Source organism: Gekko japonicus, unplaced genomic scaffold (assembly GCF_001447785.1).
Source record: "Gekko japonicus isolate JY-2015 unplaced genomic scaffold, Gekko_japonicus_V1.1 scaffold4798, whole genome shotgun sequence".
NCBI classification, from domain to species: Eukaryota; Metazoa; Chordata; class Lepidosauria; order Squamata; family Gekkonidae; genus Gekko; species Gekko japonicus.
Genome location: NW_015159854.1, coordinates 26,657 through 40,650, shown reverse-complemented (window position 1 = coordinate 40,650; position 13,994 = coordinate 26,657). Strand labels below are relative to the sequence as shown.

The following is a 13,994-nucleotide window of genomic DNA, read 5'->3' as shown; positions in this document are numbered from 1 at the left end:
TGTGGGGTCTTGTGAGCAAAAATTCTACTCTGTGAGCTACTGGCATTAAAGTTGTGAGCGAGCAGTTTGGCTGCTGCATAAATCAGTTTGCTCAGGAGCCGTCCTTCCTGAGCTAAGATAAAAATGTGTGAGCCAGAGGCTAAAAAACTGTGAGCTAGCTCACACTCACTCAGCTGAGAGGGAACACTGGTCCTGACCACAGTGGTTTCTCTTTGTGCACCCGGGGTGGTGGTGGTCCCCGTTTTCCGTTTCTTGTCTTTCTGAGGTTTCCCTGGAGTTTCTCTGTGCCTTCTCAAACCGCCTTCAATCTGATGGTTCCTGTGGGGATACGGCTCAACCGCTGATACCTTATGTGAGGAAATGTTTCGTGTGGTTCAGTGTTTCCCCATTATGGGCATTTCCGCCCCAAAACAGGAGAAACTTTGCCACATGGAAGCGCCATTGTTGTCACAATTCAGCCCAGAGGACAGCAGAGACGTGTGTAAGACCACCTCCCACCCAGCAAAAGATGGCCCTGAGGAGAAATCATGTGTGGTCTGAGGCATTCATGTGAGAGGGGGGACCCTGAGAGCCAGTTCGGTGTAGTGGTTAGGTGTGTGGACTCTCATGTGGGAGAACTGGGTTTGATTCCCCACGCCTCCACTTGCAGCTGGTGGGGTGACCTTGGGTCAGTCACAAGTTCTCTCAGAGCTGTTCTCTCAAGGGCAGTCCTTGAGAGAGCGCTCTCAGCCCCACCTACCTCCCAGGGTGTCTGTTGTGGGGAGGGGAAGGGGAAGGAGATTGTAAGTTGCTCTGAGACACCTTTGGGTAGTGAAGGGCCGGGTATAAATCCAATCTCTTCCTCCTCCTCCTCTTCTTCTTCTTCGATGTCGCTGAGGGAGTATTACAGCTCTAGAACAGGGGTCCCCAACATGAACAGGCGGTCACCAAGTATATTTTTATATTTTTAAAATTACTTCTCTTGGAGCCTGCACTTTGGCTTCCTCCGTGTGGTGCTGCAGCGGCCATTTTGTACTTGACCCCCCCTCCTAGTGGCCGTTGCGGTTTCCCCTTACTTTACCCTCACAACAACCTTGTGAGGCGGGTTAGGGAGAGAGAATGGCCGGCCTGGCATCGCTCAGTCAGGATCCGTCTCCGAGTGATGATTTCAGGCCAGCCGTCCCAGATCTTGTTCTGACGCTCCAACCTCATCGGCGCCATGCTAGAATCGCGCCCAGCATTCATACATGCGTCTGTGGCGAAGGCCTTTTGGAAGTACCGCCACAGCCTCCCACATATCCCGGTGGGCGGATTTTTCAGTAGGCCGTGACGTAGGAATCCCTGAGGTGTTTTTGGTCCAAAAAGTCATGGGAATAGGCTGACCCCCCCATTTGCTGACCCTTTGGCGCATGTGTACACTTCTTTTCCCTCCTCTTCTTCCCACGTCTCCGCAGCGCATCCTGCCTCCGTCACCCCTCGCTCTCCGCCATGCCGTTCGGGAAAGGCTGGAAGAAGAAGGTGGAGGACATCACGGCCGTCTACGACATCAAGGAGAAGCTGGGCGCGTAAGTGGACAGAGAGGCCTGCCCAGAGAGGAGGGTGTGGCACCGCCGGTGCCGTTTGGCACTGCGCTGAGGCGGCATTCGCGGTCAAGGCCCCGGAAGGGCAGCTTGTGTGGTCTCCAAGCGGCTCACCCCCACCCACCCCATCCGCCCCGTCTCTGCCAGACGCTCCTCTTTCCTAGCCTGAAAAACTAGGGGAAAAACCTGTCCTCCCTCACCCTGTCTTAAAGCTACTTGAAGTTGTAATTTCACATCCCTGCTTAGCGTCACTCCTGGGCAACGGTGGTTGTGGGGGAACGCCATGCACGAAGGAATGCTTTTCCCATGGGGAAAGAACACGCTAACAGGCGTTGATTTGTGTGGGATGGACGCTGTTGTCCACCGTACCCTAGCGCCCCCAGGTCTGCTCCAACGCTCCCTCTAAGCTGTGGAGTCCTGTGAGCAAAAATTCCGCTTTGTGAGCGACCGGCATTCAAGTCGTGAGCGAGCGATGTGGCGGCTGCATCAGTGAGTTGGCGCTGGAGCCCTCCTTCCTGAGCGAAGGCAAAAGGGTGTGAGCCGGAGGCTAAAAAACGGTGAGCGAGCTCGCAGTCACTCAGCGTAGAGGGAACACGAGTCTGCTGCTCCCTAGGCCTCCCCCCCCCCAGCCTTCAGCCTCGCCTGCCCTAGTGGGTGGACGTAGGCCGCTTCCTGCAGAGGGACTCCAGAATGCGGCAGCCCGATGCGCTCTCATTTGCATGCTCTCCTCCCATTGGCCGAGGGGCCACCCAGACATCTCTGACGTGCACGAGGGGCCAAGAATAGCCCACGCGTCTGGGGAATTGGAGTGGGGCGGGAAAGGAGACGGAAGAGTCGCTAATGGTGGCGTAACCCTTTCCTAGCCGAGTCTGAGAGTCTCGACTTCTTCTTTAATTTGGAAGGGGGATGATGCGGGGTGGGGAATGGTAGGATCGGGCCAAGCGTGTGCCACTTTGAGAGGCCGCGGGACCTGGACCGTTCTTAAAAAGCGCTCTGGAGCAATGATCCCTCTAAGCTGTGGAGTCTGGTGAGCAAAAATTCTACTTCGTGAGCTACTGGCATTAAAGTTGTGAGCGAGTGATTTGGCCACTGCACAAACTAGTTTGCTCTGGAGCCCTTCTTCCTGAGCTAAGACAAAAATGTGTGAGCCGGAGGCTAAAAAACTGTGAGCTAGCTCACACTGACTCAGCTTAGAGGGAACACTGCTCTGGAGTACGAATCGTGCCCCCCCCCCCACAAACACGTCTGCCTAAGCAAGCGAGTTCCACGCCAACCGTGCATGCTTGCCGGTTGTTGTCCCCGTCTCCCCCTCCCCCAGCATCAAGGGACAATGTGTCACATGCGTGCGCACAAGCGACGGCAGGTCGGCCGCCACGGATGCGAAGTTGCATGCTGCTATTTGATGTGAATTTATGATAGGCCAGTTTGGTGTAGTGGTTAGGAGCACGGGCTCTAATCTGGGAGAACCGGGTTTGATCCCCCGCACTCCAACACATGGAGCTGCTGGTGTGACCTTGGGTCAGTCACAAGCTCTCTCAGAGCTGTTCTCTCAAGGGCAGTCCTTGAGAGAGCTCCCTCAGCCCCACCTACCTCACAGGGTGTGTTTTGAGGGGATGAGAAGGGAAAGGAGATCGTAAGCTGCTCTGAGACTCCTTCGGGTAGTGACGGGCGGGGTATAAACCCAATCTCTTCTTCTTCTTTTACCTCACAGGGTGTCTGTTGTGGGGAGGGGAAGGGAAAGGAGTTTGTGAGCCGCTCTGAGACTCCTTCGGGTAGTGACGGGCGGGGTATAAACCCAATCTCTTCTTCTTCTTTGATCCAATCCCCCCCACTCCTCCACATGCAGCTGCGGGTGTGACCTTGGGTCAGTCACAAGCTCTCTCAGAGCTGTTCTCTCGAGGGCAGTTCTCGAGAGAGCTCCCTCAGCCCCACCTCCCTCACAGGGTGTCTGTTGTGGGGAGGGGAAGGGAAAGGAGTTTGTGAGCCGCTCTGAGACTCCTTCGGGTAGTGACGGGCGGGGTATAAACCCAATCTCTTCTTCTCTTCTTCTTCTTTGATCCAATCCCCCCCACTCCTCCACCTTGGGTCCGTCACAAGTACTCTCAGAGCTGTTCTCTAGAGGGCAGTCCTCGAGAGAGCTCCCTCAGCCCCACCTCCCTCACAGGGTGTCTTTTGTGAGGAGGAGAAGGGAAAGGAGATCGTAAGCCGCTCTGAGACTCTTTTGGGTAGTGAAGGCCGGGGTATAAATCCAGTCTCTTCTTCTTCTTCTTTGATCCAATCCCCCCACTCCTCCACATGCAGCTGCTGCTTGGGTCCATCACAAGTTCTCTCAGAGCTGTTCTCTCGAGGGCAGTCCTCGAGAGAGCTCCCTCAGCCCCACCTCCCTCACAGGGTGTCTGTTGTGGGGAGGGGAAGGGAAAGGAGTTTGTAAACCGCTCTGAGACTCCTTCTGGTAGTGAAGGGCGGGATATAAATCCAATCTCTTCTTCTTCTTCTACACAATACTTGGGTCACAGGGCTGAGAATCGGGGAAGCTCCTAAATTCACAGCTACCTTCTCCGCACACTCCCCCGTGACCCCCTGGTCTGTGCCAGGATCTCCACAGGCAAGATTGGCCCGGGAATCCTGGAGGTTTATGGCCTTCCTGTGGGGATAGAGCCGGGGGTTGGGTGGCTAGGTCCCCCCCATGGCCACTGGGGGGGGGATGGGGGGTTAGGGTGGCCAGCTCCAGGTTGTTAAACTCCTGGAGATTTTGGGGATGGAGACTGGGAGGACAGGGGCCTCGGTGGGGTACAACGCCATCGAGTCCGCCCCAGTGTTCCCTCTAAGCTGAGTCAGTGTGAGCCAGCTCACAGTTTTTCTAGCCTCCAGCTCATAGATTTTTGTCCAAGCTCAGGGAAGGAGGGCTCCAGAGCAAAATAATTGATGCAGTAGCCAAATCGCTTGCTCCCAGCTTTAATGCCAGTGGCTCACAAAGTAGATTTTTTTGCTCACAAGACTCCACAGCTTAGAGGGAGCCTTGGTCCACCCTCCAAAGCATCCGTTTCCTCCTCTGCAGTGCAATGTTCCCTCTAAGCTGTGGAGTCTTGTGAGCAAAAATCCTACTTTGTGAGCTACTGGCATTAAAGTTGTGAGCGAGCGGTTTGGCTGCTGCAAAAATTTGTTTGCTCTGGAGCCCATCCGTCCTGAGCAAAGACAAAAATATGTGAGCCGGAGGCTAAAAAACTGTGAGCTGGCTCACACTAACTCAGCTTAGAGGGAACACTGGTCTGGAGATGAGCTCTAATTCCAGGGGATCTCCAGGTCCCACCTGGAGGCTGGTGTCCCTAAACGGGGGTCACTGAGGAAGTGTGTGTGGGGGAGGTAGTTTTGAACTCCCTGCCTTGTGCAGGGGGTTGGACTAGATGACCCTTGAGGTCCCTTCCAGCTTGGTGTTTCTGTGCCCACTTTTGAGCAAAAAACCCACGTAAGGCTGCGTCATTTCTAGAGTTTGGTTCCACTCAGATAATTTGTACAACCACCCCTCCTCCGAGTATTTGATTTATTTAAACAGTGACATTCAAACTGGTGATTTTTGAAATACTTTCAGAGAGACGTTGACCTTTAGTACTCCCCCCCCCCAATAGCTTCTTGAATCTTAAACAGCTGCACGCTGTTTGTTCCCCCACAGTTTTGTTTTAATTCTCAGCCACGGGGAAGAGTTTGTGACTCTGAAAAGCAAGCTCTGCACGTTAGGAATTTTAGTTTGTCTTGCCGATGCAATTAACGCAATGACTTGGATTTCTCTTTCTAATGTAATAACGAGGCAAATGTTTTTCCCACTCTTTTATTTGACCTCCTGCTTCCTTCTGCTGGTCAGAGGGGCCTTCTCCGAAGTGGTTCTGGCCCAGGAACATGGATCCCAGCGTTTGGTGGCGTTAAAATGTATTCCGAAGAAAGCCCTGAGGGGCAAGGAAGCAGCGGTGGAGAATGAAATTGCGGTACTCAAGAAGTAAGTGAACATGCATGTCCTTTTCAGAGCAGACACTGAATCGGTGCTGGATTTCTAGAAAACTGTTTTCGGTTCCCCGGATGCAGCCCTGAGTCATGTGGGGAAATACAAAGGTCAGAAGAGTATCTCTGAGCATGCACAGAGAGTTATTGAATAACCAGTAACTATTCTGGGAGTAGGGCTTTTGGGGTTGCAGGATGTGATTTTCATGCAGAAGAGAGAAGAGAAGAGATTGGATCTATCCCCCGCCCTTCACTTGGAGTCTCAGAACGGCTTGCAAACTCCTTTCCCTTCCCCTCCCCACAACAGACGCCCTGTGAGGTAGGTGGGGATGAGAGAGCTCTGAGAGAAACGGCTCTTTTTCAAGAACAGCTCTTATCAGAACTATGGCTTGCCCAAGGTCATCCAGCAGCTGCGAGTGGAGGTGTGGGGAATCAAACCTGGTTCTCCCAGATTAGAGTCTGCACACTTAACCACTACACCAAACTGGCTCAAACTGCAGGTTTGAGCCCGACATGGAACGGACCACAGGTGGATCTATTGGGTCTGTGGGGAGCTGCGTGAGAGGTCTTACAGAGTGGGTTTTTGCATCCTGCTGTCTACTGTCTTAGAGCCAGTTTAGTGTAGTGTTTAGGAACGGTGGACTCTAATCTGGGAGAACTGGGTATGATTCCCCATTCCTCCACATGCAGCTGCTGGTGTGACCTTGGGTCAGTCACAAGTTCTCTCAGAGCTTTTCTCTCACAGGCAGTCCTCGAAAGAGCTCTCTCAGCCCCACCCACCTCACAGGGTGTCTGTTGTGGGGAGGGGAAGGGAAAGGGGATTGTAAGCCGCTCTGAGACTCCTTTGGGTAAGGAAGGGCGGGGTATATAAATCCAATCTCCTCGTCCTCCCCCACCCCCTCCTCCTCCTCTTCCTCCTCGTTCGCATGGTATTCCCACTCAGTTTTCTCTGTGAAGGAGCTGCGGTGGCTCAAATGGTTAAGACGCTGAACTGCAGGCTGTGGAAGGTCAGTAGTTCAGCAGTTCGAGACCTGAGTTGCCGCATGACGGAGTGAGCTCCCGTCTCTAGTTCCAGCTCCTGCCAACCCAGCAGTTCGAAAGCAAGAAATTGCATGTCGATAAATAGGTACCACTTCGGTGGGAAGGGAACAGCGTTCCGTGCGCCTCGGTGTTTAGTCATGCCGGCCACGTGACCACGGAAAACGTCTTCGGACAGCGCTGGCTCTTCGGCTTTGAAACGGAGATGAGCACCGCAACCCTCGAGTCGGATTCGACTGGCTTTCGAGCAAGGGAACCTTTACCTTTACCTTTCTCTGTGAGCCAGATAAGACTCTATGAGCTGAGGCTGCTTCAGAAAACGCCAGGGCCGGGCAGTTGCCTGGTCCCCGGGCTTCCTGTGGGGAACCACTGCTGCTATTCCCAATCCACATGCTTGCAAGCCTTCCGTTACCCACATTCCTGGCCACGGGGAGTGGCCAGAGCCATTGGGGGGGGGCGTAGCTGGGAGGGCTTCTGGTGTCCTGGCCCCACTGGTGGACCTCCTGAGGGCACCTGGTATTTTTGGCCACTGTGTGACACAGAGTGTTGGACTGGATAGGCCTTTGGCCTGATCCAACATTGGCTCCTCTTATGTTCTTATTTCCTTGCCTGCCTCTGCATAGCAACCCAGGACTTCCTTGGCCGTCTCCCCTCCAAGGACTAACCAGGGCCGGCCCTGCCTAGCTTCCAAGATCTGCCAAGATCAGGCCAGCCTGGGCCATCCAGGTCAAGGCAAGAGACGAACAGAGGTAGTTTGCCATGGCCCGCCTCTGCATATTGATGCCACATTGTCCCCGAGAGGTCAATTTTATTTGCACTCTTAGGACCTAAACTGGAAGGTAGATATTATTTCCAGTATATACGACTACTGCTGACACGAGGCCAGAAATATTTGTGGCCCCAAATAGAAACTTTTCGGTGTGTCATTCAACTCCATATTGGAACATTCCAGTTTTGGTCCTATTTTATCTGTGGTTAATTGCCTTCCATGTGTTACAGGGACTCTGTCGCTTTTTTGCATTTTTGAAGAAGGCTCTCGTGAGCCGAAACGCGTCAGGTCATGCACTGTTCCTTTTTTGTGTGTATTTGTAACGTTGAACATTTTATGAGGCTTTATTTGGGCCCCTGCTAGGTTTTTATATGTCTTTGTAATAAACACTCTTGTGTACACTAATAAACACTCTTTTGTACACTTACTTAGGTTTTTAACTTTAGGCCCTCAATAAGTTTTCTAAACTTCCTTTGGAGGTCAAGGCCAGAGAGGCCTGCCTCTGCGTACCGACCCTGGACTTCCTTGGTGGTCTCCCCTCCAAGTACTAACCATGGCCGGCCCTGCTTAGCTTCCGAGGTCTGACGGGATCGGGCCAGCCTGGGCCATCCAAGTCGGGGTCTCCCATCTCTGACGTACGTTAATGTCCTTGGTATTGCAGGATTCAACATGAGAACATTGTGGCTCTGGAGGACTTCTATGAGAGCCCCACGCATCTCTACCTGGCCATGCAGCTGTGAGTTGTGTTTCTTTGTGCTCTGAACGTGGTCTTGCTTTTCAACCTCTGTGTGTGTGTGTGTGGGGGGAGGGTACTCGCAAGACTCTTTGGAGATACTAGTTCAAAGTGGAGACACCCTGTGAAGCAGGAGTGATGGACGCGGGCAGTTGGCCATGATTTTGTTATCCAGCTCTAGGAGGGTCTTATTAGTTAAGGCGTGCTGGTTTTTCAGTGTTCAGCTGTGATAGCGCAAGGGAACTCTTGTTGTTGTTGTTCAGTCGCACAGTCGAGTCCGACTCTTCGCGACCCCATGGACCAGTTCACTCCAGGCCCTCCTGTCTTCCGCCGTCCTCTGAAGTTTGCTCCATTTCATGTTCGTTGCATCTATGACACTGTCCAACCATCTCATCCTTTGCCGTCCCCGTCTTCTTTGACCTTCAGTCTTTCCCAGCATCAGGGTCTTCTCCAGTGAGTGCTCCCTTCTCATTTAGTGGCCAAAGTATTTGAGCTTCAGTAAGGGAATTCTACTCCACGCAAAATGAAAATAATGGAAAGGAGACATTATTTAAGAAAAATTGCTCTGATAACAAAGGGGTAGGAGCTTGTAAGCCGCTCTGAGACACTGAGTGAATGGCGGGGTACAAATCCAGCCTCCTTCTCCTCTTCTTCTTTCTGCGCAAGTGAGAAGCAGAGGTGGTTTGCCATTGCCTTTCTCTGCAGAGCCTTTCTTGGTGGTCTCCCATCTGAGTACCGACCCTGCTTAGCTTCCAACTTCTGGTGATCCCAACAAGGGATCTTCAAGTCAAGTGAGAAGCAGAGGTGGTTTGCCATTGCCTTTCTCTGCAGAGCCTTTCTTGGTGGTCTCCCATCTGAGTACCGACCCTGCTTAGCTTCCAGCTTCTGGTGATCCCAGCAAGGGACCTTCAAGTCAAGGGAGAAGCAGAGGTGGTCTGCCATCGCCTTCTTCTGCAGCGCCTTCCTCGGCGGTCTCCCCTCCAAGTCTTGGCTCTGCTTAGCTTCTGAGATCTGACAAGATGGGGCTACACCACGCCTCCTTCTCTCCTGGGTTGCAACTTACATGCGTTCCAACACTTTTGCCATTTTACGTTCTGTCAGAATTCCACAAGTATTCTAAGCCGCTTGGTGCAAAGCCTCTGCCTGTTCACAAAGTTTCTAAAGCTCCAAGTATTCCCATTGAAATGATTTCCTGTGTAAGGGCAAGTTAAGAGCACCTGCAAGTTTGGGTAAAAAAAAAAGCCTTCCTCGTGAAATGCCTTCCTGTGATAGAAATGACCACAGCTATTAGCCACAAGGTATAGATAGGGACTCTGGGGCAAGGGATGCTCTGTATTCTTGGTGCTTGGGGGGCGGGGCAAGAGTGGGAGGGCTTCTGGTGTCCTGGCCCCACTGGTGGACCTCCTGAGGGCACCTGGTATTTCTGGCCACTGTGTGACAGAGTGTTGGACTGGATGGGCCATTGGCCTGATCCAACATTGGCTTCTCTGTTATGTTCTTATAAGAAGGACTTGGATGAACATATGGAGCAGAGGTCTATCAGTGGCTGTGAGCCACAAGGTATAGATAGGAACTATCAACCTGGGGCAAGGGATGCTCTGTCTTCTTGGTGCTTGGGGGGGGGGTGGATAAGCATATGGAGCAGAGGTCCATCAGTGGCTATTAGCCACAAGGTAGAGATAGGAACTCTAGGTCTGGGGCAAGGGATGCTCTGTATTCTTGGTGCTTGGGGTGGGGGGTGGCAACAGTGGGAGGGCTTCTGGTGTCCTGGTCCCACTGCTGGACCTCCTGATGGCACCTGGTATTTCTGGCCACTGTGTGACAGAGTGTTGGACTGGATGGGCCATTGGCCTGATCCAACGTTGGCTTCTCTTATGTTCTTATAAGAGGGAACTGGATAAGCATATGGAGCAGAGGTCCATCAGTGGCTATTAGCCACAAGGTAGAGATAGGAACTCTAGGTCTGGGGCAAGGGATGCTCTGTATTCTTGGTGCTTGGGGGGGGGGTCAACAGTGGGAGGAGCTTCTGGTGTCCTGGCCCCACTGGTGGACCTCCTGAGGGCACCTGGTATTTCTGGTCACTGTGTGACACAGACTGTTGGACTGGAGGGGCCATTGGCCTGATCCAACATTGGCGTCTCTTACGTTCTTGCCCTCTTAAGATGAGAGCCAGTGTGCTGTAGAGGTTAGAGTGTTGGGCTAGGAACTGGACGACCCAGGTTCGAATCCCTTCTCATCCATGTCAGTTCGCTTGGTGAACGTAGGCCAGTCACAGCCTAACCTACCTTACAGGATTGTTGTGAGGATAAAATGGAGGAGAAGGAGGAGGGGCCATGGCTCGATGACAGAGCATCTGCTTGGTAGGTAGAAGGTCTTGGGTTCAGTTTGGTGTCGTGGTTAAGTGCGCGGACTCTGGTCTGGGAGAACCGGGTTTGATTCCCCACTCCTCCACATGCAGCCAGCTGGGTGAACTTGGGTCAGTCATATGTCCTTTCAGAGCTGTTCTCTCAAGGGCAGTTCTCTCAAGAGCTCTCTCAGCCCCACCTCCCTCACAGGGTGTCTGTTGTGGGGAGGGGCAGGGAGAGGAGTTTGTAAGCCGCTCTGAGACTCCGAGTGAAGGGCGGGGTATAAATCCAATCTCTTCTTTTTCAGTCCTCGGCATCTCCAGGCAAAAGTGCCAGGTAGGAGGTGATGTGAAAGACCTTAGAGGGAGCATTGGTCATGGAGTAATTTTTCTCCAGGCCACTTTGGCCGGGGATCCTGGAGGTTTTTTACCCTCTTCTGGGCGTGGAACAGGGGTCCCTGGGGGCGTGGGGGGGGAGGTAATTGTGAATTTCTTGCCTTGTGCAGGGGGTTGGACTAGACGACCCTGGAGGTCCCTTCCGACTCTACGATTCTGAGAGAATTCGGTAAGCCACCTTGGGTCCCTATTGTGGAGAAAGGTGAGCTATCACGGAGGTAAAATTTTTTTTCGAAAAATTAAAATACAGGGGAGGTAGCCTAACCTGCCTCACAGGGTTGTTGTGAGGATGAATTGGAAGAGAGGCGAATGATGTCAGCTGCTTTGGGTCCCCATTGGTGAGAAAGGGAGGGTCTGTATTAAGTAAATAAATGAATAAAGGTATGTGGTAAGTTTTAAAAGAGCATCTTATATCAGAGGAAGGCTCTTTCCACTGAGGAAAGCACAGAGCCAGGTCTGCCATCTCCAACTCTCTAAAATCTAAATTCCTGCAGTGTTTGTGAAGCGTTCAGGCGCTTAACAATTTCCGTGCGTTTGGGTTTTTTAAAAATCTTTTTATTTTTTGTTGATTTATTTAGAAGAGGCTTCCGGTTTTCTCTGCGGCAAATAACGTGGGGAATTTATTCTCCCTTACTCTGTCATGACAGAAAAAGAAATAATGCTCCTCTTTTTTCTATTATCTAGTGTTTTCTCCCTTTCCCCTTCTTAATCTTCGAATCTATAGATCATCGGTTCATTTCCCCTCCCGTGTTTCTTGCAAAAAAGTCCATCGGGGGTTTCCAGTCAGTGATAAATGTAGATATGAATCAAGGCGGTAATCCATTTCCATGCGTTTTGGAACGTGAGCGGATTTGTAAATTCGAGCCGCCTTCGTTGGGAGCGCGGCAAGGGTGACAGAGTAGAACGCCTTCACGCTCCCTTCCGGCTTCGGTTTTGCACCGCCCCGCTTTTCCTTGCGCTTCTGGACATTTCCGTGTAAGCGTTGCTGTCGATTCTTGTTCCTTCAGATGGACGCTCCATATCGTTAATTTTGGAGCCTCGCCAGATTCTTATTAAATGTTTAATAAGAGTCCCCTCCGCCTGCAGAGGACGAGGACGGCGGGCGGGCGGGGGGAAGAGAGCCCGGGACCGTGTCATGGTGGGGCGTCGACGTTCCAAACAAGTACGGAATGTCAGATGGCCCAACGTCTGTGGTACCTCCGGCATTCTGCAAAAACGCTGGGTTGGGAAGTACCTGGAGATTTTGGGGGTGGAGCCAGGGGAAGGTGTGGTTTAGGAAGGGGAGGAGCCTCAGCATCGTACAGTGCCATAGTGTCCGGCTTCCAAAGCAGCCATTTTATTCAGGGGTATCCAGAACTAGACATGCTTTGGTGTAATTACAATAAGAAAAATAGGGCTCACCAAAGAAAATTACTCTTCTGTATCTTTAACACACTTAGTTGTATTAGTATACCAAATTTCCTTATAACGAATTTCCTGTATTAACTAGCATTCATTCATTGTAGATGAAAGTCCATGGGGGTTTCCAGTCAGCGATAAATGTAGATATGAATCAAGGCGGTAATCCATTTCCATGCGTTTTGGAACATGATGTAGTTATTCTTGACGCTGTTTTGGCTGGAATGTTTACTCTTTGAGACGTCCTGACGGAGCTGTAAAGTATGCAAAGCAAACTGAGGAGTCCTCATTATACGAGTTCCCGAACAGTGTTTATCATGCCTTCATTTGAGCTGCGGTGGCTCAAGTGATTAAGACGCTGAACTGCAGGCTGTGGAAGGTCAGTAGTTCAGCAGTTCGAGACCCGAGTGTGCCGCATGACGGAGTGAGCTCCCGTCTCTAGTTCCAGCTCCTGCCAACCTAGCAGTTCGAAAGCAAGAAATTGCAAGTAGATAAATAGGTACCACTTTGGTGGGAAGGGCACAGCGTTCCGTGCGCCTTGGTGTTTAGTCATGCCGGCCACATGACCACGGAAACATCTTCGGACAGCGCTGGCTCTTCGGCTTTGAAACAGAGATGAGCACCGGAACCCTAGAGTCGGATTCAGCTGGCTTTCGAGCAAGGAAACCTTTTTACATTTGAAAACATGTAGACCCAAGGAATGTGAGTGATAAAGAGAACACGCTTCCCTAGGATTAAACAGCGGTTTGGTATGTCTTTTTCAACTCTATCTCTCAGTTGGTGTTTGTCACCAATCTCTTGCTGCGGCACAAGCCGGAATGACAATAATATGGATCAACGCAGCCTCTCTCTAATGTTTTCCCAAAGCCAAAACAACGTCAAGAATAGCTACATCAAGATTTTGTATTGTTTTGTATTGTACTCATATTATCATTTACTGGCTTTGCTTATGTTCATGAAATGTACTTATGTGTGTTTATATGTTATGTTATGTTAAATGTATATAATGAATGAATGCTAGTTAATACAGGGAATTTGTTATAAGGAAATTTGGTATGATAATACAACTAAGTGTGTTAAAGATATAGAAGAGTAATTTTCTTTGGTGAGCCCTATTTTTCTTATTTTATTCAGGGGAGCTGATCTCTGTCAGCTGGAGATCGGTTGTAATAGCAGGAGGTCTCCAGGGGAAACCTGGAGGTTGGCAAACCTGTTTACAATGTTCGTGATTTCTGGAGGGTGGATGATTTTGTAAGGGCCTCAGCAGCGCTTTTGAAATCACAGGTTGAATGTTGAGTATTTCCCTGCTTTGGGGGAAAACGAAAACTGCTGGTTTTTATGAACTCTCCACTTCAGGCAGGGTAGTAACGTTCAACAGTGTGTCCCCACACACACATGCACACAACACAATGAGGGCCAGTATGGTGCTGTGGTTAGAGTCCCAGACCAGGATCTGGGAGACGCAGGTCTGAATCCACACTCTGCCGTGGAAGCTCGCTGGGTGACGGTTGGCCAGTCACAATTTCTCAGCCTGCCCTACCTCTCAGGGTTGTTGTGAGGATAAAATGGAGAAGGATGTAAGCCGCTTTGGGTCCCGATTGGGGAGAATGGTGGAGGATAAATTCAATAAATAATAACTATAACAATATGAATAATTATTCCTGCTTGGCAGAAAAACACGATTTAAAAAAAAACACCTTCAACATAAATGCCCCTTCCTTCCTTCCTTCCTTCCTTCCTTCCTTCCTTCCTTCCTTTCTTCCT

The 13,994-nt window shown here is 51.1% G+C and overlaps 1 protein-coding gene across 1 annotated transcript in view; it reads left to right on the top strand.

Annotated features, from left to right (window-relative positions):
* The first annotated feature begins 1,435 nt into the window (after nucleotides 1-1,435).
* Nucleotides 1,436-13,994, top strand: part of LOC107107695 (calcium/calmodulin-dependent protein kinase type 1B-like) — a 32,517-nt gene continuing 19,958 nt past the window's right edge. Inside the window, exons 1-3 of the mRNA XM_015408005.1 lie at nucleotides 1,436-1,544; nucleotides 5,419-5,550; nucleotides 8,021-8,095. Of these exons, the coding sequence (XP_015263491.1) occupies nucleotides 1,468-1,544; nucleotides 5,419-5,550; nucleotides 8,021-8,095 (284 nt within the window). The 5' untranslated portion in view covers nucleotides 1,436-1,467. The remainder of the gene's footprint in view (nucleotides 1,545-5,418; nucleotides 5,551-8,020; nucleotides 8,096-13,994) is intronic.